The sequence below is a fragment of the Numenius arquata genome, chromosome 8 (genome assembly GCF_964106895.1).
Source record: "Numenius arquata chromosome 8, bNumArq3.hap1.1, whole genome shotgun sequence".
Classification (NCBI taxonomy): domain Eukaryota; kingdom Metazoa; phylum Chordata; class Aves; order Charadriiformes; family Scolopacidae; genus Numenius; species Numenius arquata.
In genome coordinates this window covers 48,738,696-48,763,580 of record NC_133583.1, presented here as the reverse complement: position 1 = coordinate 48,763,580, position 24,885 = coordinate 48,738,696, and the positions used below count along the sequence as shown (strand labels likewise).

Here is a 24,885-nt window from a genome sequence, read left to right as displayed (position 1 = left end):
TGGCTGAACCCATACATTTGGAAAGCATTTTTCTGTCACTGAGGTTGATTACATAGTGCCAGTGCTCAACGTTTTAAGCTATGTTAGCAAGTGTTCATTCTTTAGAACATGGAAGTGGCTGAATTGCAATATATTGAGATTTTCATGAATCTAATGAGGGTGCTCATCTAGAGAATGTTGAACTGGTTGTCCATTAAGTGGTCTGTTTAGCCCAGTAATTTGCATTCGAAAGTGGCCATAAGTAGATGCTTCAGGGATAGTTGGAATAAAGTAAAGGCTTGGTCCTCTTTTCCACCTTCCTAGCTTCCAAATATTTGGAGCTCAAGGAATTGCTGCTCTGAGTTCTTTGTTGAGAAACTTGCAGTGTATCTCTTCTATGGTATTTTTTTCAGTGTCCCACTGAAACCATTTTTGAGTTTCCAGTGTCCTTTGACAGACAGTTCTATCACTTGTAGAACTTACTAATTTTATTGTTGAAACTGGCTTCTGCTAGTTTCACATGGTGGCTCTGGCTTAGATGGGAGAAAACCACGAAAAGTTCATGTCTCCTCCTTTCTACATTATTTGTAGACCTTTTCTGTCTTTTTTTTTTTCCAGACTGAAGAACTCAAAGCCTCCTCATGTGGAAGCACTTTCATGTCTTTGATAAGCTTTTATGGCCCTTCTCTGAACATTTTCAAAAAATATTATACTTGTGTTTGGGGAGTTGAGGGGAACAGACCTGCAATGTTATGGTGTAGATGTACTATTGGTACTGTACTGCTCATATGATACTACAATAATGTTTTCTGTTTTGTTCTCTATTCCTTTTCTAGTAACTCCTGAACTTCATTTGCCTTTTTTTTTTTTTTTCCTGGCTAGCAAGCAATCTTGTATTCTTTTTGACACTAATCAGAATTAATCAGTACTTCTTTTACCTTTTTGAAGCAATATCTATTCTGTTATGTGATATACTATTCATCCTGAGAAAAGTGTAACATGGAAGCCGGTGGCATATGTATAAAGCATATGTATACGCAATAAAATACTCCTATGTGACTATTGAAAACATACTCAGGGTCTGAGCATGTTAGCACTTGAGAATCTGAAAGGCTTGTATTGCAGCAGTATGCTGTTTCTTAAAACAATTACCAGAAGGGCTATGAAACTTAAACATTCATACAATCAAATAAGAAGCAACTAGCGTTGGAGGGAAACAGCGAACGATTATGGAGCCCTAAACTGTTCAACATGTTTAACATCTTGTTATACAACCAACATGGGAAGTTTGATGGCATGGGGGAAACCTCACTGGTACAGTATGATAAATGTGTGATTAAGTCTAAGTCTTCATTTGCATATGGGCTCTTTCAGGACAGAATTCCTTGAGTCTTGGATAAATTCCTGAGTGATAGTGGTCAGAGCCAAAAGTAGTTAGGACAAAAATCAAGGCTTCTTATATGTAAAATTGAACGGAAGAGCTTTGACTACTATAGTTTTCTGCTTTCTTTGCCCCAAATTGATCACTTAATAGTAAATTGTGCAGGTCTTGTCAAAACAGAACATTTTCTTGGAGATAGCAGAAGTTCAGCTTCCTTATGAATTTGATTTGTTTTGGTAACAACAGAAGATATTTCTCCTTACCAACACAGTACACTTTTCTATACAGATGTTTACAAAAGTATGTATGGCAACAATCTCGTTAACTACTTGAAGTTTGTAAATAGTGAGTGTGGTAAATAGGCATAGTCAGTAATGCGAGAGAACCTGTGAAATGTTTTGCGTGATTTGGCATTTTTCCTGGTTGACCAATCAACTTGTCTTGAAGAGTCCTTTTACAGAAATTTATGTGGGTGGATATTGAATAGGACACTGAATCTAAGTAAAGAATTGAAAAGCACTTGTGGAATCTCTATTCTTTCAGAAGAGGGAAGCCTTAATCTGTAGATGAAAATACTTTGTGTGTTTGTTGCTTTGTGTGACCGTGCCTTGGATGTTTCCTTTCGTTTTTCGAAGTGCAGCCTGGTACTTGACTGAAGTAGTTAATCACACCGTTGTGAAGTAAGGGGGTGGGGGTGGTTAGTTGCTTTTTCATCAATGCAGTTACCTTATAGCCGAGTCTGAGAACTTTGCGTACACACAAGATGTTCGTTTTCTCTCCGAGGTGGAAAGTTAAATTTGGAACATTCTTCCAAGTGTATTTTTGTTCTTCAGCCATAGTAGAGATTGTGACTTGGTAGACAGGAATCAGGTATGAGAAAGCAATTCTATTTGTTAGTGACATGTAAGTTTGCTATGTTGTGATGAAGGATCAGTGTGCATGTGTGGCTAGTGTCCTAGTCGTGTTTTTGAAGGTAGTTGCAATCTTGTATAATACAAAATCTACCGGAGGTTTAGATCAGTTCATTTTCTTTCCTCTTTTTCTAGTATTGTATGTACTTTTACATAGGTCACTATATATATATATATATATATATATATATATATATATAGTGGAAATAATGATTTTCTGAAGAAAAGAACCCAACCCTAGGACTTAATATAAAATAAACAACAGTAAGTTTTAATGTGAAAATATGGACATCTGCAGTTGTGCATAGCATTTCTAGCTTTTGGTCTATTGTTACAAAAGTAATAAGAAAAATAAAAGTAATTAAAAAAAATTGCTAACAGTGCCTGCTGTCTTGCGTGGATTTTCCAAATAAAATTGGAGGCTGCATGAATCACAGGCTTACAAATTCATTTTGAAAGTTCAGGAGTGGTAACAGTATATCTCTGGGTCATAGCAGTATGTGTTTTGAGATTTAACATTTGAACTTGAGCTGTAAATTCATGGCGACTCTGGAATGTATATTTAAAGTAAGCTTCCTCACAGAAGACCTTAAAAACATGTCCTTTGGCCTGTTTGCCACTCCTGTTGGCAGGAGCGTAACTTCACCTATATGCCAGTAATATTATAAACGTTATTTTTAAAAAGATACTGCTAATATAAAATAGAAAATATTTTTCTTGATGCTTGGGCTGATATAACTTAAATATAATGAATTTCATTCTCTTGGATGACTTTGTATCCTGCAATTTAGCTTATTATCTCTTCTTGAACCAAAAATAATCAGACCAGATCTTTCTGGACAGCACTATCAACTTTTAAATATAGAAAGTATAGTAGGTATGTGTCCTGTGAAGTAGTATTTCACGGTGACTTAGCTATATCTCTCATGGAAGCCAGATATTTTTGTAGAGGATGACTATACCTATCCTACTACATTTCTTCCTTTTTAATCAGTGAGAAATTAAAAGTCGACAAATCTTGCTAATTTAAGCTTCAGTTGCTAGTGAATTACATTAAATTGCACTGTTGCATGTGCCTCAGGAAAGAAATTATGGTGTATGTAGTAGGCAAGCTGGTAAATACTTCAGGGTGTGTTTCAATTTTAATTTTTTATGAGTGTCTCAAAGACACAATGTATGCAATATGAAAATATAAGTGTGCCTAATTACTTAAGTATGCTGCTTAGCAAAGTTAATGTCACTGTCTATTGTAACTTTGTAATTCTATTAATTGCTTTAAGTTTTTGTGTGGTATTTCACTTTCTTGTGAAATCAGCCCCAGAATCCTTATGTGCTATGAGCTTTTTACATCCATCACAGTAGCAGCATGTTTCTGCAGAGAATGGAAATAAACATTTGATAAATTTGGGTAGTTACTTCAGTATGAAGTGCATGACTAAATGAAGCTTTTGTTGTAGAGCCATTAACTGATTAGAAAGAACTATTATGCTCTGCAGGTTTCACTTTGCGTTTTCTTTTAGATAGATGATTTTTATATCTCTCTCTCTATTTGTTGCTTCTGTTGTAAACTCGAAAATTTATTTCTATATCTGAGACCAGCTACTGAATATTTCTGTAGTTAAACTTAATTCTGTAGTTCTCTGTAGTTAAACCCCATTCATGAATGGGGTTTACATAGAATCATAGAATCATAGAATCGTCCAGGTTGGAAGAGACCCTTGGGATCATCGAGTCCAACATGTACAAAGTCATATTCACAGTCCAAAAGTATAAATGTAGCTCAGGCAACAACTACCTACAGTTAAAGATGGTGAGGAGAAAAGCCTGTCAGGTTTTTTTCTCTGGGAAAATAATGAATGATCTTATAGGAAATTTTACTATTGTATATGGGCGTGCTTTCTTCAAGCCACTGTAGACAAATGTCAATTTATTCCATTCATTAAAGTGTTGTTACAAATATTACGATACTTAATTGTGAAAGCTTTTTCTGGGGAGGAATTTGGCTCCTCTGCCTTGACATTTACATGCACATGTATATTTATAGTTGTGATCTGTCTGGAATTTGCCTTTGTGGTTTTGTTTGCTCTTTAACTTGTTCTGTGATCTAGTTCTGTCACTTTCAGTTTTGTTTCTGAGGTTTGAGAGGTGAGGAATGCAGAAGAAATGGCTTAATTTAAAGGAAATAATAAGCATTTTTATTCAACCAGATATTTCGGGGAATAATGACACAGTTCTGCTTAGAAGCTTTTCCTTGAAATACCCTTATGTTGGTGCTAATTTATGATTAATCTAGAACTTGAGTTCAGTCTATTATTGTGAATGTTTTCTTGGCTTTATCTTAATTTTAGTTATTCTTATGAAGGCTTCTTTACAGAAAGCAATTAATTAAAAGTTAATATTATCAATGCAACTATTCTAAGAGTTGGAAGTGGTATGATGTTGCTCCCACTGTTCTGCTGAAGTTATGATGTGTAGCACTTGTCCATATGTATGTGAGTTGAACTCTGGTTGTTCAGAGAGACTAAGGGGAAAGATACTTAAAAGCAGCAATTATTTTACTGAAATACTAACTCACGTGGAATCCTGGATATGAGTAATCAAACTCAGTCTCGGAAGTGAAGGTGAACTGTTGAAGGAACAATTTTCAGCTTTCTAATGTATATTTCATAAACATTTTTAGATTAAAAAAACTGAAGCCTTATATTACAAAAGTGAATGTCGCTTTCTTGTTTTTGATCAAAGAACATAGAAAATTCTCTGTAGATAAGAGTGAGTTTATACTAGGCATCTGTAGATAAGAGTGAGTTTATACTAGGCAAGTTCTGTATGGTTTCAAAATTTTACTTGGTCTTCCTGAGAATTAATAAAATATTTTAAGAAATTGTGTATTTGGCTTTTTAGTAATTCTATACAGTTGAAGATGTGTGGATTTTTTTTTCCCCAGTCAACTTTAAAAAGCTTAAACTGGAATTCTCAATACTTGGTTGGCAGCTAGCAAGTCTTGAGGAATATGACACTAAAAGATCTGTATTCTAGTAGAATTCAGAAAATAACAGAAAAACATACAGAATTTATTTGAAAATTAAACATAACATTTGGATCGATATATTGTACCAAAGATCTGGTCTTTATTAGGTATGTCTTGTAGATAAATAGCTGGATAAAAGTTTTGCTCTGCTGGACATTTTAGTTCTTTAGCATGATAGCCAGCTTCTGATGCTGTGTCTTAAGTGGTTTGCAGATCTCATTATGTATCTTAGAACATCTCCACTGTTTTATCAGTCAATGCTTGTAGAATGAGAGGGTCATACAACACTAATATCTGGTCTCTACACATACTTCAGAATAAAGGTTGAGACTATTTGGATAGAGAATGGCTGAAGAAGCAGCATATGTGTGTGTATATATATATGAATGCTTAAAAACTTGTTATGCATGCTTGAAGCAAGCTTGTTTTCACTGGTGCCTACAAAGTGACAGCCCCCCTGAAAGTTTATGGATGTGAAGTGGACTGAATCAGACTAATATGTTCAAACAACTGGGATTATTCCATCATATAAGTCTTATATTTCAGATGCCTCTGTAATATGTGAAATTTCATGTACTGCACAGATGGCTGAAATTCTCTCCTATTTATATCTGCCCCCACTCTTGAATGAGGTATTTGGGAGGAAGGGCGGGTTCTACCAATGCCTGAATTATGCAATTAGATTTTATTTTTCTTGTAGTATTGCGAATATTGGACATAGTTTGGCAGAAAATTGCTTTACAGAAATGAATATAAGCTGAAGCTTCATAGATAACATTTGATAATACAGTGATGATAAAACATTTTTTCTCTGTATGCCTGAAATTGAATACGGTTGTTATACTTGAAGGCTGTAGACAAAGAGCTGATGGTTCATCATATAGATACATATGGTTCATTGATTCATAATGTGATATATTAGTCAGAGAAATGTTAATGTAGTAGTATGAGGAAGAAAGGTAGCTAATTGATGGTGGGGTTTATCTATTATGTGTTTGAGGTGGCATCACAGCCAAGTGCATTACTAGATTTGTATTTCTGAGAAGTTGCTTGGCACTCATTCAGGGCTACTCTTAATCAAAGTCCTACTAATTTTATAGATACCTAGTTTAATGGCTTGCCTCTAGGAGGCTTGAATAAGTTGCAGGATGCACTTGTGCTTCTGGCTTGTCACAGCTGAGGCTGCCCTTGGGTACATAGGTTGTATTGGGTTGTGTGCTGTTAATGCTCCCTAAACAAATCAAATCACAGCAAACAGCCCTCCTTTAAGTAAAAGGTAAAAGTCCAAATAGAGGGTGAGTACACATCCCAGCATGCTGCAATTAGAACTGTGCATGAGCAGATGTACATACAGTACAGGTGCCTTGTGGTACTTGGACACAGGGTGTCAATCTCTGAAGTAAGGGGTGACTGAAATGCAAGACTCCTGTGCATGCTAGTCTTTTAATATAAAAAAAAAAAAAAAAAAAAGTAGTCACTAATTCTATCAATCATATCTTTCAATCTATTACAAATTGTTTAAAGAACTGGATAAGCATCTAAGAGGAACTGCAGCCAAAAAGATCTTTCCAAAAGATCTCTGATTATATGATGAAAGGAACATGGAAGAAAAAGAAGGAACGTGCTTTCTAGAAGGAGGTGCTCCAGTTATCCCACCTAATCTTAGAAGATATGAGATTCCAGACTGTAAATTCATTCTGACATGAAGAACTCATGCAGGGCAGGATCTAGAAGCAGTGTATTCATTGCTGTACATCTTGCTCAGAATCTTAAGTAATTTTTAGGGAATAATTTACCTAATTAGGTTATAACTTGGCACTTATGCCAGAATAGCACGTTCCCCTCTCTAGGGAGAGAAAGGATGCCTGAACACTTACTCTTTGTGATTGTCAGCAAAAATGCCCAGTGTGACTTTTTTGTTGTTACCAGAGTTTGTTCTGTAATTTTTGACATTTGAAAGGAAGAAACTCTTGATTTAAGAAGAAATCCTGACTATTGCTTTTTTTAATGAAACCTGGGAAATTAATGACCATGTTTTACAAAATGGGGAGGGAGGAACACTAAGCCTTGCTAATTGCAACTCCTTGAGTATTATTTTGATATTTAAAAGAAGAGGTGTTTAATATAATATTCTCAAAGGGGAAAATTTCTTATACCTTGTTTTTGAAACTAGCATATATACCCTCTGCCCCTTCAATTGACCAGAGGTTTTGAAAAACGTAATGAAAAATACAGTCCTGAAACTAGTCTGAGCTATTGCTGTTGTGATAATTCCATTATATGACAACACAGCAACACAAATATCATGGGGTCCTTCTTAGACACTCACTGGTGGGAATACTTCAAGTGATGTAAGTTATGACCCTACCAGAGGCTGCTCAGACTGTACCATGGGAGCACAGCTGAGTGTAGTAACTCCTTGTGCTGCTAGTTTTGCAAGAGAATTTAATGCTGCTCTAAATCTTACTCTGCCAATAGTGATGAAGTTTGTTTGCTGTTGTAGTTCAGAGTTATAGTAACTTCTGTGTTTGGATGGCAACTTGTCATATCTGCAACCATTTCTTGAGTGTGGTAAAGTTAAAACTCCCCATTAAAATGTGTATGTAAAATAGCTTCTTAGGGAGTGGTATTATATTTTGCATGAAATTAATTACAGCAGGACTTCAGTTGAAGCTATCGTACCTACTGCTTTCAAAATTCTGTTGTGGAGAAAATGTTGACTTTAGGACATGGGTCTACAAGAATTTGTCTGAAATACTACTAGTAAATTAACAAAAGCAGCACTCTCTAAAGAGAGATTAAAAGGTTGATGAGTGAAAGACTAACTTTATACCATATGGAGTTCAGCTACAACTTCCTCCTTCAACTGTAAAGATAATTGATTCTGTAACCTTGTGGCTCCCAATGTTCCAAAAATGCAAGTAAATCCTGAGAGGCTTGGTGGAAAGGGTAGCTGATTCCTTCTTTCAGTACCCTTTGGCCTCGGTTACATTTGAAATAATAACTACAGATATGCAAAAATTCTTGCTTTCTCAAAAATTGTGGTGAAATGTTATCTTTGTACTGTTCTGTCTTCATCTTTCCCACCCCTATTCCAAGAGGAATTTTAAAAGAAAATAATTAAGCAAATCCTGGATACATTGAGGGAATCTGGTCAATTCAGGTGCAGAAATAGGAAAATAATAGATATGATGTGAGGAACAGAGGGACGATGTGTTTGATTTGGTTTGGTTTTTTGTTTGTTTCTTTTGGGGTTTTGTGTTTTTTTATTTGTGGTGGTTTTTGTTTTTTAAATACTAAGTCCCAAGTCTTTTTCTAGTACTCTCTGGCTAAGGAGAAATTTTCTGTCTCTTCTGATCAACTCCCTTATAAGTTTGAGCAGGTTCTGGAAAACACCTTCAGATATAATGTTCCCTGAATCAGAATGTTAGTGTTCTTCACTTCAGTTCGATGGTCCCTTGGCTGCTATGTGCCGCTTTGCTTAAATTTTTTTTTTGTTAGAAAGAAGGCAATTGAGCCTAAATTGTTTTCATACAGGTACCTACAGGTTTTCATATACGTAACTTCTAGGTCTGACCATAACTGGCATATTTTAATACTTTGTTCCAGGGAGGAGTATTTTTCAAGCTTGATATTGCCTCTTGTGTAGAAGGGGGGAGGGAACACAGTTTTGATCTGTTTTAGTTCAGTGGCTTGAGTTGTGGTAAATTAAGTGGTATTTGTTGCTTCTTAATACTACATGTCTGCAGTCAATTCTGGTTGAGGGTGGGTTAATTTTAAAGAAATGACCTTAGGCTTTCTGAAACTTTGTAGCTGACTTGGGTGTAAAATGCTTCATAGTCTTTGCTGGAAAGGGTACAAATCCATGTTGATATATTTGGAAAATGGTTACATGTGCAGCTGTCTCTATAGAAACTGTGAAGTAAAACGCTACAATTACTTTAGATAGTCTACTGCATTTCTATTGGGGCAGTTATGCCTTTCGAGCTGACTGGATTCAGCCCTGCTGGTGAAAGGCACTGTATCACCCTCTTAAACCTTTGAACTTTCTAGTTGCTTGAGAAGGGAGGAAATAGAAGTTCAGCATTTTCTGTGTGTGTGTGTGTGTTGTGCGCATGCGTGTGTGTGTGCGAGAGAAAGCTGTGCAGGCTGTTCAGCTGGGGCAGTCGGGGAAGTGACGTCCTGTATTATTTGTCGTTCTAGAAAGAGCGGAGACACGTACTGTAGGTGGGAGGACTCTAAAGAGGGCTGTGTTCTGTCCACTGTGTATAATTATTTATAAATGAGCAACGGGGGAAGGAATGAAATACGGAGAAGCTGTCTAGTGTTTCTTGAATGTATCGGAGAGTTCGTTGATTTGTAACAGTCCTGTTTGTTTCAATTCCAAATTTGATTTTTATTTTTCCTCCTCTAGCATCTCTACGTTGCTAAGACACTGGACACTGCTTTCTTTGTAGCAAGGAAAATCTGAATTCCTCCAACACTCAGGATGGGAAAAGATTATTATTCTATCCTGGGAATTGAAAAAGGGGCTTCTGATGAGGATATCAAAAAGGCTTACAGAAAACAAGCGCTTAAATGGCATCCAGATAAGAACAAATCTCCCCACGCAGAGGAAAAATTCAAAGAGATTGCAGAAGCTTATGAAGTGCTGAGTGATCCCAAAAAGAGAGACATTTATGATCAGTTTGGGGAGGAAGGTATGTACGTCTCTGTTATGCTCTGATCAGTCACTTCCATTATCGAATGAAGCAAAATAAACGTAGATGATGCATGAAAACATGGTATGTGTTGATTTTTAGGTAATGTGTTTGTACTGCTTGGAAGTTTGACTCATCAGCTTTTCTAATATAAAACGTATTGCACAGTTTTAATGCTGATCTAGTTTTAATTTCTTTTTTAATGTATTTTTATGTTTGTTGTTTTTTTTAATCCCAAATACTCGACAGGCAAAAAGTTATTGAAAAAGTTTGTATGACCCATAAAGAGCTTTCTGGGATCTCTTGCTGCTGTCTTCCCTTACCCTAGCACTTTTTGAGGTGCAGTTGAAAAGAGATTTTTTTTTTTTCTTATTTTGCTAAAGGACAGCCTGCTTGATCTAGGCAGGACAGTACTTCTGAGCAGAAGCCCAGGTGTCCAGTCTGTAGTTGTCCTTGGCTTCTTGCCTGGAGAGGAAAGAATTTGGCTGATGTCATGAAATACCAGAACAATTTTTTAGCTTTAATTGTAAACAGTGATAACATGCCAAGAGAATGAGGCCTCAGAAATGTCATATTTATCCTAAAATGGTTATCTGGAGAGGATGAGGGTTTTTTTTCTTTTTTAGCACCGTGACTTTCAGTCTTATGATTGAGCAACAGAGGAAGTCACTAATATCCCTCCCCTTACATGTATGGTATCGGAAATGAAATCCACATGAAATGATTACTTTTGTTGTGACAAGTGGGTCCACTCATTGCCATTCACTCGGGGACAGGTTTTTTACAAATATAAAGGAGGACGTGTAAATAGCACTACTTAGGGGAAAATTGTGGGCACTTATGAATGCATAATAAAATTTGGTCCTCTGTAATCCATAAGACTTAACACAATTGTTAACATCCATAAATTCATGTAGAAGACCTTCAGCTTCTACAGAGGATGCAGGTTTTTCCGTCTTTTGTTCCATTGCCTGTATTCAAACTTTAGTGCTGTTACTGAGACATTCTAGGAAAAAAGTGTTTATGTAGATACCACAGCAGACCTTTGTTGCCTCTTGGGTCTTTTGCCTTCTTGCAATTCTTCTTTATCACCCCCTGCCTCCTTTCTGTGGATTCATTTGCATTTTAGATTCCTGTGCAGCAGCTTTCCCAAAACACCATTTTAGTCACTTTTACCAAAGAGCTTGAATTTAAGCATATAAAACAATACAGCCTTTGGAGTCCTGATATTGCATACTTGAAGACAGAGGTTCAAAATGTAGATTTCTATTTATTTGGGGTATAAATATTAAACCAGGGTGTGAACTTTTAGAATGGTGAATCTGGAAATAACCTCTTGATGTCTCAGTTGCTCTCAAAGCTCTTCAATTACATCTGAGTGTATGTAACTAGTAGTTGTGAGTAGTTGGTTAGCTATTGCAGGAGGTGTCCTTCTACTATCACAGATCGAATCCACTGATCTGCTTTTTTGACATTAACAGTACTGTAAGAGAAGGGTGTGCTACATGTTGCTAAGTATTTTTAATATGGTCTAGTACTGAGATGGGGAAGGCATTCTCATTTTAATGTCTTATTTGGTTACTGTTGATAACCAATATTAAGCTTATGCATAGAAGTTCTAAAACACTGAGCGAAAGAAACCCAAACCAACCTCTTCCAAATTTAGGGAATGCATGCTTCATTAATGTAAGCATTCACGCTTTTATGGCTATGGGAGTAGGACAGCAGCTGTAGAGCCGAGCTGCTGTAAGATTGAAAAAAAATAAAAATAACCAAACATTGTAAGTTTAGAAATAAAAGTCTCCTAAGAAGACTTTCAGCCTTTCATCTTAAAGGTTTGAGAAGGTATCCTGAAATGGTCAGTGCAGAAGGGCACCAACTACTACCAAGAAATACTTAGACATCATCTATTGGGAAAGAGGCATTTAAGAAATTTGATTTTACCTGGGTTTGGAATTTGAGAGCATGAAGTACAAGCGACTGTCCAGTGCAAATTGTAAGGGAAAGCTTATCAGGAGGAAATGAGATGTAGGTATCTCCTTGTGGAAGACAGAAGAGAAAAGAACAAAGCTATTTGAGAACATTCTGATTTTTTTTGCACAAAGGCGGTGACAATATATACAAGATTTTTGCACCCAAATGGGCCTTAGGAACTTCCAAGTTATTTTTATTTGTGGCTGGACTGAGAGGAGTTCCCAGATTTCTTACCTATTTTATTTCTTAGAAAGACAAGCTGTCGTAAGTTTGGGGTTCTGAATTGAACATTAAGGAAGCATATGGCTGCTTGACTATTGGCATGTTACCGTTCCCTCAAACTGAATTGCAGGAAAACATAGGTAAAGATACTTAGCACTGGGTTAAAGCTGAGGTATGGAGACTGTGGAAAATGTTGCATGTGATACTGCATAATTTTCCCCAGAGTTGATCTTGAAGAGGGATGCAACTCCCAACAAGTCTGCAGCACAAGAAAAGATCAAGTCAAGCAGATGTGTCTTCTGTTTTAAGATGCTAATTCTTTGAATAGTTGGTTTCAATCGTATGAAATAAAATTGGCAGCGTCAGAATACTTGTTCTTCTGAAGTAGAAGTCATTCTAGAGCTTGAGAAATATTGTTGCTATTCAAGCTATTGAATTACTGGTTGGTGCTCTAGTAGGAGGTCTGGAGGTCTGAGAGTGTCCTCATTGAAGAGGAGACCTTTCACTCTACTGCAAACATGTTTTTAACTCATCAGTTCGATATTATTACACTCTACAATAGGAAAGCTTATACTAATATTCCATTTGTTTTTCACTTTGCTTATTTGTCTTATTTAGGTCTCAAAGGAGGAGCTGGAGGACCTGATGGACAGGGTGGTACCTTCCGGTACTCCTTCCATGGCGACCCACATGCTACATTTGCAGCTTTCTTTGGTGGCACAAATCCTTTTGAGATCTTCTTTGGAAGGAGGATGCCTGGTGGCAGAGACACTGAAGACATGGAGGTGGATGGTGATCCATTTGGATCCTTCTCTAGTTTTAGTATGAATGGTTTTCCAAGGGAAAGGAATACAGTTGGTAGCCAGTTACGTCGTAAACAAGATCCCCCCGTAATCCACGAACTGAAAGTGTCATTGGAAGAGATCTATCATGGCTGCACAAAAAGGATGAGGATTTCACGTAAAAGGCTTAACCCAGATGGTAGAAGTGTCCGAACAGAGGACAAAATTCTTACTATTGAGATAAAAAGAGGATGGAAAGAAGGCACCAAAATTACTTTTCCAAAAGAAGGTGATGAAACACCCAACACAATTCCAGCTGATATTGTGTTTATCATTAAAGATAAACCTCACTCTCACTTCAAGAGAGATGGATCAAATATTATCTATCCTGTTAAGATCAGCTTAAGGGAGGTAAGTTTCTGTTTTGGTAGAACCCTAAATGTATAAACCTGTTACAACATGATACAGTGGCTACACTGCATAAGCTGTATGGTAGCAGTAAAGTTTTGGTTGGTGGGTTTGGTTTTTTGTTTTTGTTTGGTTTTGTTTTGTTTTTTTTTAAATAGTGTTTCGTTCTTGTAAGGTCAGTGTGTGGCTGCAGAGCACAGTTATTTATTGTGGAAGCATTAGCTGTTTTGATAAAAATGGAGTATTGTTTCAAGTTCTTTACTATCGATGTGGAAGAGAACAAGGGTGGGAGAATAAGAGTAAAGGTTGATATGTCTTTGATCTTCATACTTTACCTTTCTAGTTAAATATGTATTAGGCTGAAGTAACAGACACAGATACAATTAACAAATACATCATACATCCAATGTAGCATGATCCCTACTGCTGTGTTATGATTGTTACTTCTGTAGGACAAAGTAGAAATGTATTAATATTTTTCACTGCCAGCAAATTCTAAGTCTGCCTTTTTATGTCGTAAGTTATTTCAGTGTTATTTCAAAGTACATAGAGATTGATTTCATGAGGATAAATGATTGTGAACAGGTGTTACAGGAGCTATAAATAATAACAAAAATGGTATAGCTTTTAAAAATTCTATTCTAAGTCAAAACACATTGGCTTTCAAAAGGAAAAATCAGAAAAACAACTGAGCAGAGTTCTTAAGGGTCTGAAGCTTTGACACGATCACTACTTAAAAGATAATGTAGCTCTGTTTTTTCTTCTTAATTAGCATTAGGTGGAGAAATAAACTCTTGCTTGTGTTATAAACTTTTTGTGTACATTATAAGCTCACTTCTTAAAGGATTCTTAACTAAAAATAAGTCTGAAGTGAGATGAAGCACCTAAAATAGTAGGATGAAGGAGAGAGAAAAGACAATATTTAATGCTGATGTGGATAATATAGTTCCTTCATAGAGAAAAGTCTATTTAGAATCATCGCACTGTTACGTAAATTGGACATTATCAGTATAGACATAGCGTACGGAATCAGGTGAAGTTGGAGGAATCAAAATTTTATTATCAGAGATCCTAGTAATCAAACCCCAAACTATTGGATAAAGCAGGAGAAAGTCTATGGTGTTTTAGTTTTTGGTGCACTGAAATAGTTGTTTGTTTTTCTCTGAGCATCACAAATGCTCACCTAAGACAGCTGTGAAATTTGGTGTGCCTCTGCTTATAGATACTTAACTGTTACTCTGCTATCTGATATAATATGGGTTGATGATATATTAGAGTAAAACCATGTGCAATGTAAACAAACAAAAAAATGGAACAGGACTCTAAATTTCCAAGGGAAACTGAGAAGCTGGACATCTCTGGAGAAGTGTGAGTGAAGAGTTCACTATTTGATAAAGTTTCTGAAAGATAGATCTTAATTACTCTCCAGTGGCCATTGTGTAAGATTGGTAAATTCTGTGATACTCAATGGCAAATTGAAGCCTTCCCCTTTTAAGAAAGGAACACTCTGTTTGAATTTTGACATGTCAGTAGTGCACAGTGGAAATACTGTTTAGAATGCTAGTTTTTTCTAAATAATCCAAATTTGGTTGTAGGTACAAGTGAAGTTCTGACCAATTTCTTTTTTCTCATGATAAAATCTTCCTTTAGGCTTTGTGTGGCAGCTCTATCAACGTGCCGACGATAGAAGGAAGAACCATACCCATGACAGTAAATGAAGTTGTCAAGCCTGGGATGCGAAGAAGAATTATAGGATATGGTTTGCCGTTTCCCAAAAATCCTGACCAACGTGGAGACTTAATTATAGAGTTTGAAGTCATTTTCCCAGATAACATTTCTCCAGCATCCAAAGAAGTACTTAGGCGAAATCTTCCAGTTTCATAAAGCAAAGACTGTGTATGTCAACTGTTTAAATAGGACACTGGAAATGCAGAAGACTGGCAAGTCTGTGCTTAAAAGTGCAATCTGTAACAACTAGTGGAATATTTGTTTTTTGTTTTGTGGGATGGGTGGGGGGGAAATACTGTAATGCTGCATGAGAAGAAAAGGTTTCAGTACAAGTCATACAGATGACTTCTGCAGTAAAATTTACAGGGAAAACCACTCATTTTATTTTACATCTTCCTAATCAGAAAAGTTTATTCATTATTTTGCCTAATGTAAAATGTAGTTGTTTTTTACAGAGTCAGTGCATATTTCTGATAAAGCACTTGAAGGCTCAAGTACTTTATTTCTTATATCTCTACCATATCTATAATATTACACATTTATACAGAAATTGGAGATAGGAGTAGAAATGCACAAATGTATAGATATTTTAAAGAGCAAAACATGAAAGATAGCATTTTGGTATGTTGTCTTCCACTGCACAAAGCATAGGCTGGAAAAGTCAGCTTGGACTCACGAACTACTCCCCAGTGGAATGAAAGCATTTTCTGTATTGCCCCAGAATCTGTGAGGACTGCGTTGCGAGGGAGTCAAGCAAAGGGCTTGAGGAGGAAGAGTAGCCATTTACTGTGGGATGGTTCCTCAGCTTTCAGGAAGAACAGCAAGAAGGGATTCTACAAGTACATAAACAGAAAATGGTGGACCTGCTCTCAAATGAAATGGGGCAGGGAAACCAGTGACAAATGACATGGAGGAGGCTGAGGTACTGAATGCCCTGTTTGCATCAGTCTCTAGCAGTAAAATAAGCCTTCAGGAAATCCAGGCCCCTGAGATCAGAGGGGAAGTCTGGAACCTTGGTGGTGGAGGACCAGATTAGGGTGCACTTAAACTGGAAGTCCTTGAGCCTGGAAGGTTGCACCTCTAGTGCTGAGGGAGCTGGCTAATGCCATTGTAAGACCACTCTTAATTGTCTTTGAATGGGATTGAGAGGTGTTCTGGTAGACTGTAAGAGAGCAAATTACACTCCTATCTTTAAGAAAAACAAGAAGGGAGATTTGGGGAGCTGCAGGCTAGTGACCTTCACCTCACCTTGGGAAGGTGATGGAGAAAATCCCCCTGGATTGCATGTCCAAACAGATGAGGGACAAGAAGGTGATCAGAAGTAGTCAGCATAGATTACAAAGGGGAAATTGTGCTTGACCAACCTCATTGCCTTCTACAGTGAGGTTACCAGCTTTGCAGATGACTGGAGAACAGTCCATGTTGTCTACCTTGACTTTAGTAGCCAGATTGACCAAGGACAGATTAGGTAAGTGGTAAATGAGGTGGATTAAAAACTGGCCAAATGAGTGGGCTCGAGGTGTAATCGTTGCCACAAAGTCCAGTTGGAGGCAAGTCAGTAGAGGTGTACCCTAGGGCTCAATACTGGGGCCAATACTATTAAACATCTTCATTAATGACCAGGGTTACAGGATGGAGTGCATCCTCAGCAAGCTTGCAAATCATATAAAACTGGGAAGAGTGGCTGGTAACACCGGATGATGTACCACCGTTCAAAGGGACCTCAACAGGCTTGAGAACTCGACAGAAGATTCTCATGAAGTTCAACAAGGGGGAATGCAAAGTCTTGCTCCCTGAGGAACAACCCAAGGCACTAGTACACCCTGGGAGCTGACTGACTGGAAAGCAGCTTTGTTGAGAAAGATCTCGGGGTCCTTGTGGACAACAAACTGACTGTAAGCCAGCAATGCACCTTTGTGGCAAAAAAGGCCAAAGCTTTGCTAGCAGGCTGAGAGATGACCCTTCCTCTCCATTCTCAGCACTGATGAGGATGCATCTGGAATACTATGTCCAGTTCTGGGCTCCCCAGTACAAGAAAGACATAAACTTGCTGAGAACTTCACAGGGCCATGCATGAGAGGCTGGGAGAGCTGGAGCTTTTCAGCCTGGGGAGGAAAAGGCTTGAGGGGATCTTATCACTGTGTATAAATACCTGATGGGAGGGAATAAAGATGGGGGAGCCAGGCTCTTCTCAGTAGCTCTGAGGCATGGTCCTGGGCAGCCTGCTGTAGCTGACCATGCTTGAGCAGGGGTGTTAGACTACATAATCCTGAGAGGTTTCTTCCAACCTAAATGATGCTCTGAACTTGGACTTAACACTTCTCATTAGCCAGTGCTATGGGCCATGTCCTGCAAATGAGGCTTAGCCCAAAGGTGGGTGGTACTGATGGGACAGCTTGAATCCCTAGGGAGTAGGTCTATGCTTGAGTGGAAAGATGCACAAAGAACACTGTAAAAGCATTTGGCTAGTGCAGATATTTAAAGATCATGCTGATCTCAATTATTCAGTATTTTCAAAGGCTGAGCTTTGCTCCCACAAAGAAGGAAAAACCCAGGTCCTAGCTAAAGGAAAGTTTGCTTAAGACACAGAATGGGATAGGGGTGGCCCGTAAGCTTTCACATGCTTGAATTGAGTCTTTTTTTTGAATACAAATATGAGGTAGTTGTCTTTAGAATTAAAAGGTGTATAGGGAAATTGAAAGCCCTCTGTAATAGTCTAGTTTTATAATACAGTAATAGGGCTGGTTCCCTTGATTGCAGCATGATTTTGGTGAAAGAAATGCCTTGCAGGCGTGCTTTATTACTTGAGTTTAAAATCATAATACAGTGCTTTAACAACATTTTCAAAGTTTTTTTGTTTTTTTTTCTTCATAAGAAAATATGTAAGATTTGCTGTCAGCCTTTTGTCTGTGGAAATTTAGTAGTTACCTGCTCTGTAAGGTAGCTTAAGAAAAAACAGTATTTATCTTCATATATGTGATTTTCTGCAGGAAAGTAAATCATATGGAAGTTGGGATTTAACTTACAATAACTTTTTAATGAGCACAAGAAGAATCCCATTTCTGTTACTCAAAGGAATAGAACTTCTGGGAGACACTGTTTGAGTCAATTTTTCAACTGCAGATCTCTTCATGCAGTGTCAGTTAGTTGTAGTCCTAAATCTACAAGGAGCTAAACAATTGCTGGAGCAGTATCACAAAAAGAAAAAAAAATTGCTGCTTAGTGCTTATGCATATAGTTACCACATATATATTGTTTGTTCAAAAAAAATCCCATTTCAGTATGTTCCATATTGCATTTCTTATGTGGTTTTTAAGTAAAAAATATAAAGTTGGTTTTTAACTTTCTCTTATCTTTTGTTATGATGGCAGATGCTATGGGCTACACAACTTTAAAAGCATATCATCCTAAAATACCTGTTTGTCAGTTTAAAAGCTAATGGAATCAAGCATTTTGTAATCCAAGATATTGTAACCATAGTCCAACTTGTTAAAAAACTTGTTAAAAAAAAAAGTTACAGCAACTAGAACTATTTTTTGTAACCATCTTCAAGTAAGAGGAGTAGTGTTAAATTGAGGAATTGCAGTATCTTGTATTAGAGGTATATATGTATGTATAGCAAACTAAACTCCAACTGTTTTCATGCTCAAAATACAGAACTATAGGACTGGTATGAAATGTCTGTATTTCTTTTCTTATGGAGAAGTAACAAAGTATATGTTGTAGAAAATAGCGTGTGGAATTACTTCAAAATATGAGAGGGAGTATTAATATCTAATCCAGAATTCACAAAAATTAATATTTTTCTAATCAAAAAATGTGCTTAAAAGCTATGTTTTAAAAATCACTTGATTATTTAATAAAGGCTATTTGGGAGGAGGCGGCAAATACTCAGTCACCTACTGTATCTCTAACTACTGAAATACATGGAAATAAAATGGGCATTCATTAAGCTGGGATGAAAAGGATATTTTGATCTCCAGAAGGTTGCTTAGGTGTCATAAAAGGTAAAAGTCATTTGGTTACTTTGGAGGAGTTCATTCAACAAGTCTATGGAAACCTGTACTTCTAAATAGCCTTTTTTAACTTCCCCAACATCAAGCTTTAGGATGACCTTGACCTGTTGGAAGAGCAGGCCAAGCTACGTTGCAACCGTTTCTTCTTTCTGCAGTGCAGTGTTACTCTCTGACTGCTCCAGAGCTGTCTTTCTGATGTCATGGGGGTTATCAGTATTCCAGTCTTCCACTGAGCCTTTTTTTGTTATTATCTATGCTGAAAACTTGTCGAAGCCTATTTGTGGTGTGTTGAATAAATGTTGTGGTTTTGGGGTGGTTTTCAGTCCTGACCTATTTACTTTATGGAAGTAACAGACTCTAACTGGGGTTGGGTCTCCAATGTTATTCTTGCCGCTTTCATCTTGTAACTCACTTCCATTTGCCTTTCACAGGGTAGAAGCTTTCTCTTCATTTGTATGTCCTCTCCTAGTATTCACTCCTATTTTCAATATTACCTTCAGTCCAAACCTCAAACAGTGCTGAAGATTGGCAAAGTGTATTATGATGATCAGTCAAATGAGATGATCAGTCAAATGAGATGATCGGTGTTCTGATTCCCAGATGTGATAGTTCTAGTATTTTTAGTATAATGCTCAAAACAGTAACCGCATCTGATTCTCAGAAATCCAAGCATAGGGAGGAGGCATCCATCAGATTAATGCACAGTAGTGCATTAATATAGCAGTAAATAATTCAAGCTCTTGGACCAGTTGTACCTTCAATGCTGAAGAGTCAAAGCATGGGTGAAGGAAAAGGTCTACAGCTGGCTTGGTTTTAAAGACCCTGGTTGAGCTGTGCATGGGTATCGATGTGCCACGAAATTCTTGACCTTGCTTACTTTTGCTTAGAGACTGGAGGGAGAGCATTGTCTTGACTGGATAATCTGTTGTTATGGATTTTTTTTTTTTGGATGGCTTGTTCCAAACTAAATCAGCAGCCTGGAAAGGACGTTGTATTTGGCCAAGAATCTGTTCTACTGCTTGGTAAGTGCCACTAGCCCTGTGCTTGCATAAACTAAACTTCCCATATTAATGAGTCGCACTTTATGTTCGGGTGTTTTTCTCTTTTTTTTTTTTTTTTTTGAGACATACTGGGTGCAACTGGCTGGCATTTAGTTTTCATTGAGAGACAAAAACAATAGTGGTTTCCAAACCTTATTTTCCTTGGCCTTTAGTTAAGGCTATATGATCCTTGACCTACTTATGTCTTCTTTTTTTTTTTTTTTTTTTTTGTCTTAGCCTATAACCCTTGAGTTTTTGAAAATATTTTAGTCCTATAATCCCTCCCCCCGCCCTTGCATCTTTAAGCCCTTTAAGTGCTTTTGCCACTCCCCAATGACTTGGTCTCACTAATGTGATGATGCAGTCTTAAAATGTGATTCTAGAAACTATATCTGGGATGCTACCGAGCTGAAGGAGTGAAGTCTGTAGCCTTTGTAAGGGGTTTGCTCTCCTGATGGACAACTGGCTGATTTCAAGAAGTGCTAGACTGGTTAATCATGATGTCTCATGCTGTCATGACAGACTTATTTCACTGCTTTAGGCCCTTGCATACTTAATGACAATCTGTGTGTCTGGCTGACAGGATTATCCAGTAGCATGTTCTTCAGAGATAGACAGAATGATGTGTGTGACCGAATGGTATGTCTAGTATTACATGGCAGAAAGAGCGGAATGCGCAATGGAGGGGAGAGGCACTAAACTTGGATGATTGTGGAGAAGAATAGAGGTATGTTTGTGAAGATCTGGTCAGTCTTGTGTTTGAAAAGCATTCCCTGCCAGATCCGGAGTCGATTCCCCTGACTTCAACAGTGTCATTCCCATAGGAATCCACCTACAGAGTTCCAAGTTGTAGTGGTTATGGCAGCTTATGTGCTGACAGGTTCTCCTGGCCCTCTTTATTAGTTTATATATTTGATGAAGCTTCTAAGAAGGTCTGGAGGTGACTAGACAACTGACAGCTCCTGAATTGAAGTCAGTAAAATTCTTAAATGCGCTCCATTCCTTCCTAGCATGCTCATCTGATGTGCTAGCCTGACTCACTGGTAACATTCTTTGGGGGTAGGAGAGGTTTTGCCGCACCAGTGAAGTTTGTTGTGATTCAGGGTGAAATTCTGTACACTTGAATTCATATGCTAGACCTAGAAAATATGGGCATGGACATGCTACCAGAAGTATCATTAAGAGGCAATTTTCCTTTTCCAGTCAGTACATGCCAGTCCTCCTTTACAGATGACATTAATAGTTCTTACTGTGTTGCATACTTGAACAAATCCTGTAGTACCAGGGTATGCATACATGCACTTACTGTTTGGCATGAAAAATGAGCAAATGGCAGTATGAATCTCCTCATGAAGTACAGAACCTCAGCTCTTCATTTGTCAAATTGCTCAGCAGTGGACTATTGGGTGGCATGATTTGTTTCCTTCAGACTCCTCCAATTAATTGTCCTATTATTTAAAGAGCCAAAGTAGAGGTTTGCTGTTGCTCCCCTTGGGCCTAGGAGGTGTAACCGTCCTGTGCTTGTTTTGTTCCCCTGGAATTACTGGTTTACCCAATGGAGGGAGGAGCCCTACAACAGTCTTGTTAGTCAAGCCTGATTGCTTTATCAAGGACAAATTATCATCTGCACACTCCTGCTGCCCTGTGTAATTATAAAAAAAAAACCAAAAACAAACAAAAAAACCCCAAACAAAAAACAACCAAACCAACCAAATTTCCACCCAGCCAGCTCCTGAAAGACCATATAGCATTTCCCTCAATAGGTACTTTCTGGCATGCTCAAAAAAAATGTCTACTGCTTGTATTTTATGCCCCCAAAAAAAGCTAAGCTGGATTCAGTAAGAAGCAGCCCTTGCCAGAAAAGCTGTAACCAAGTGTAATAAGGACCTAGGGCCACTTCTGAGAGCAATCCAGGAAAACCACATATTTTTATTTTCCTCATATGCCAAAAAACTGATTTTAAAAGTAATAGGAAACAGGATAAAAATCCCTGGGATCCCTTTCTGCTCCCTATGAAGTCACAATTCCAAAATTGAAGTCAATGTGCAAAGTGTGTTTATTGCTGGTTCATGGGCTTTTAGAGGATAGCTTTACTAGTTGATGGTTTCTATGTGCCAAAGCCAAAATATGAATACTTAATGTAGGATGGGCAAAGACTCAAAAGATCAGTAAGTTGTGGTAATGGAGTTTAGTCCCCTCCTGTCCCAGGCAGTCCTATTCGAACTCCAGTCTTAAAATAGAGGAGGAAATATAATCTTACTAAAAGGCTTTGTTTTGCAGTATCCTCTGATAGTTTAAAAACAGTTTTTAACATAATTTATGAGTAGGAAATGTCAGTTTTATTTTTATCAACATTCTTTTGTTTAGATAGTTTATATCTAGTTTAATGCTATCATAGATACTTATAAACACCAACTGTGTTTCCTCTCAGTCTCATTTTGATTAGACTAAACAAGGTAAGAAGCTCTTCGTTCTCTGCTCATACCAGCAATTCTTTTAAGCAGTTGGTTCATTTGCAACGTGGATGACCAGAAAGATACATGCTGCAGGTAAGAACTGCCCAAGTCACATATATATATATAATGTGTAGTGAAACAATTTTGTATGCTGATAGTTTGCAGTATAGCACTGTGGCATTTCATATCCAGTAACATGACTGCTCTATTCCACATACTTTCTCCACAAACTTACGGCTGTTGCATGGCACGATTCGCATATCCAAAGTGCTATGGCTGAGAAACTGAAGGATGTGGAAAACTGCACTGTGCAATCTACTCGTAGGATGAAAGGACCGAAACCCGTTTTTCCTTTTTTTTTTTTTGTACATGGTTTATCTTTCTGTCTAAACCCGAGGCTAATAATGGATTATTAACATTTTTATTTAAACGGTTAACTCTCCGACTCTCTGACAATGACACTTACTGAAAGTGAAATTTAAATAATTTTTGGATCCTAACTATCCTGAATTGCTGGAGGCTTATTTGGATCTATTTTTGATGTGTGTTAACTAATGTCGGCAGATATTTTCCTAGTGGGTCCACGTTCAAGGAAGGCTGAGAGCAGGACTGGTTGGAGTTGCAGAAAGTGCCTTGTGTCCACTTCAGGCTTTTATTCTTTGAGGTTCTCCACAGTCTGGCTCATTTCTAGCTCCACACGTCACTCAGTCAACGCTACATTACGCTGGTTAAATCTAAATGGTTGAAACTGCTAATCCATGATTGGTGCAATATTAGTAAATAGCATGTGCAGCTTATCAAAAAGTAAATATATTTAGCAGTAACGGCAGGTGAAGCTGAGTGTTGGAACACTGGCCAGAGGTGGGGGCTGCTAATGACAATTTCATGTAGATGCTCTTCTAGGTTTGGCTTTCAAGAATAATTTGGCAAATGTGCAAGGTTATCTTCCTCTGATTTATAACAACAAAAAGGTTTCATTTGACCCGTTACATCATGTAAATAATGATAGCATATCCCTGCTCCATGCTGTTTGTGATAAACAGTATGGTGTGATCACGATGTGATCTTCAGTTTATTTGGTCAGGTGTGTTGGTCTCATCATTTTTTCCTTCTGTGGCTAAAAGCTGATGCTGTTCCCCCACGCTGTAAGGAGGGTCAGCATAGTTCTGGTACAACTTCAGCTGCCTTTTTCCATCCATCTCCATAGGAAACATAGAAACACTAACACTTGCACCAAAGAAGGTTTTGCAACAAGTATCTAAATTAGGGCTAAGACAATGTCCATGAGTTTTTAAAATAAAACAAATCTGCATAACCTCTCTATGTCACTATATGGAAACTTGACTGTTTGCATTTACATTAACTAAATTCTTAACATCAATAGTGACAGCAAACAGTATTTACTGTTCTTTAACATTGATTCAATTATCTTTTCAGAAGATAAGGAATGAGTTGGTAGACATCAAGTTTGGTAGAGACAAGACATAAATCCTTGTCAATGTCACCAATTCCTTTGAAATACATTTTAGTATTGGAAAAAGGCATGTATTAAACAAAATGGCTCATTTACAATTGCAAAACAGCAAAAAACCCGAAATATCAGAATGAACGTGAACAGTTTGGCACTATTATATAATCAATCTAATTTCATCTCACTGCAATCTCATCCAATTTCTGCCAACATGCTGTCTGAATTGCATTCCAGTAATGGGGAAAAGTACACACAGTTCTGCAAGTTCAGAGAAATCTTCAATTTGAGGTTTCTGGTTTCAAACTGGACTGGAAAGTCAACTATTAAAGTGTGATGGTAGGATTATTTTGTGGGTTTTTTTTTTTTTATTGGTGGAGACAACAAGAAAATTATTAACAATCTTGTGTTAGATTAGAATTGGATGAAAGTTAGAGAGTTCTGAGTATTCAGTTAAATCTACCGCATGCTATCTGGAAAGACTGGAATCCAACTGCCTTCAAACCTTTTTTTTTTTTTTTTTTTCCCACAACACGAACAGTTTAAAAGTTGTATGTATTTTCCGAGATGGTGTAGGCACTCTCTCATTAAACTTTTGACTCTAGGCTGCCTCCTCATAATTCACATCTCTGTGCCTACCTGGGCTGACTCCATGGCGGCAGAATCCTCTTTGGTTTATTTCTCCTCCGTGGTTTGTCTTTTTTATTCTGAGAGCCAGAAGATGTGGTAAGGCAATGCTGCTTCTCCTCTGCAGCTTGATAACACATTCCTTTAGAAGTGCTGGATGCTGCT

At 37.6% G+C, this 24,885-nt stretch overlaps 1 protein-coding gene across 1 annotated transcript in view; it reads left to right on the top strand.

The window, feature by feature from the left end:
- The window catches only part of DNAJB4 (DnaJ heat shock protein family (Hsp40) member B4), a 28,459-nt gene extending 9,453 nt beyond the window's left edge, over positions 1-19,006 (top strand). Inside the window, exons 2-4 of the mRNA XM_074151433.1 lie at positions 9,714-9,999; positions 12,814-13,388; positions 15,036-19,006. Coding sequence (XP_074007534.1) covers positions 9,789-9,999; positions 12,814-13,388; positions 15,036-15,269 — 1,020 coding nt within the window. The 5' untranslated portion in view covers positions 9,714-9,788 and the 3' untranslated portion in view covers positions 15,270-19,006. The remainder of the gene's footprint in view (positions 1-9,713; positions 10,000-12,813; positions 13,389-15,035) is intronic.
- The last annotated feature ends 5,879 nt before the right edge of the window (positions 19,007-24,885 follow it).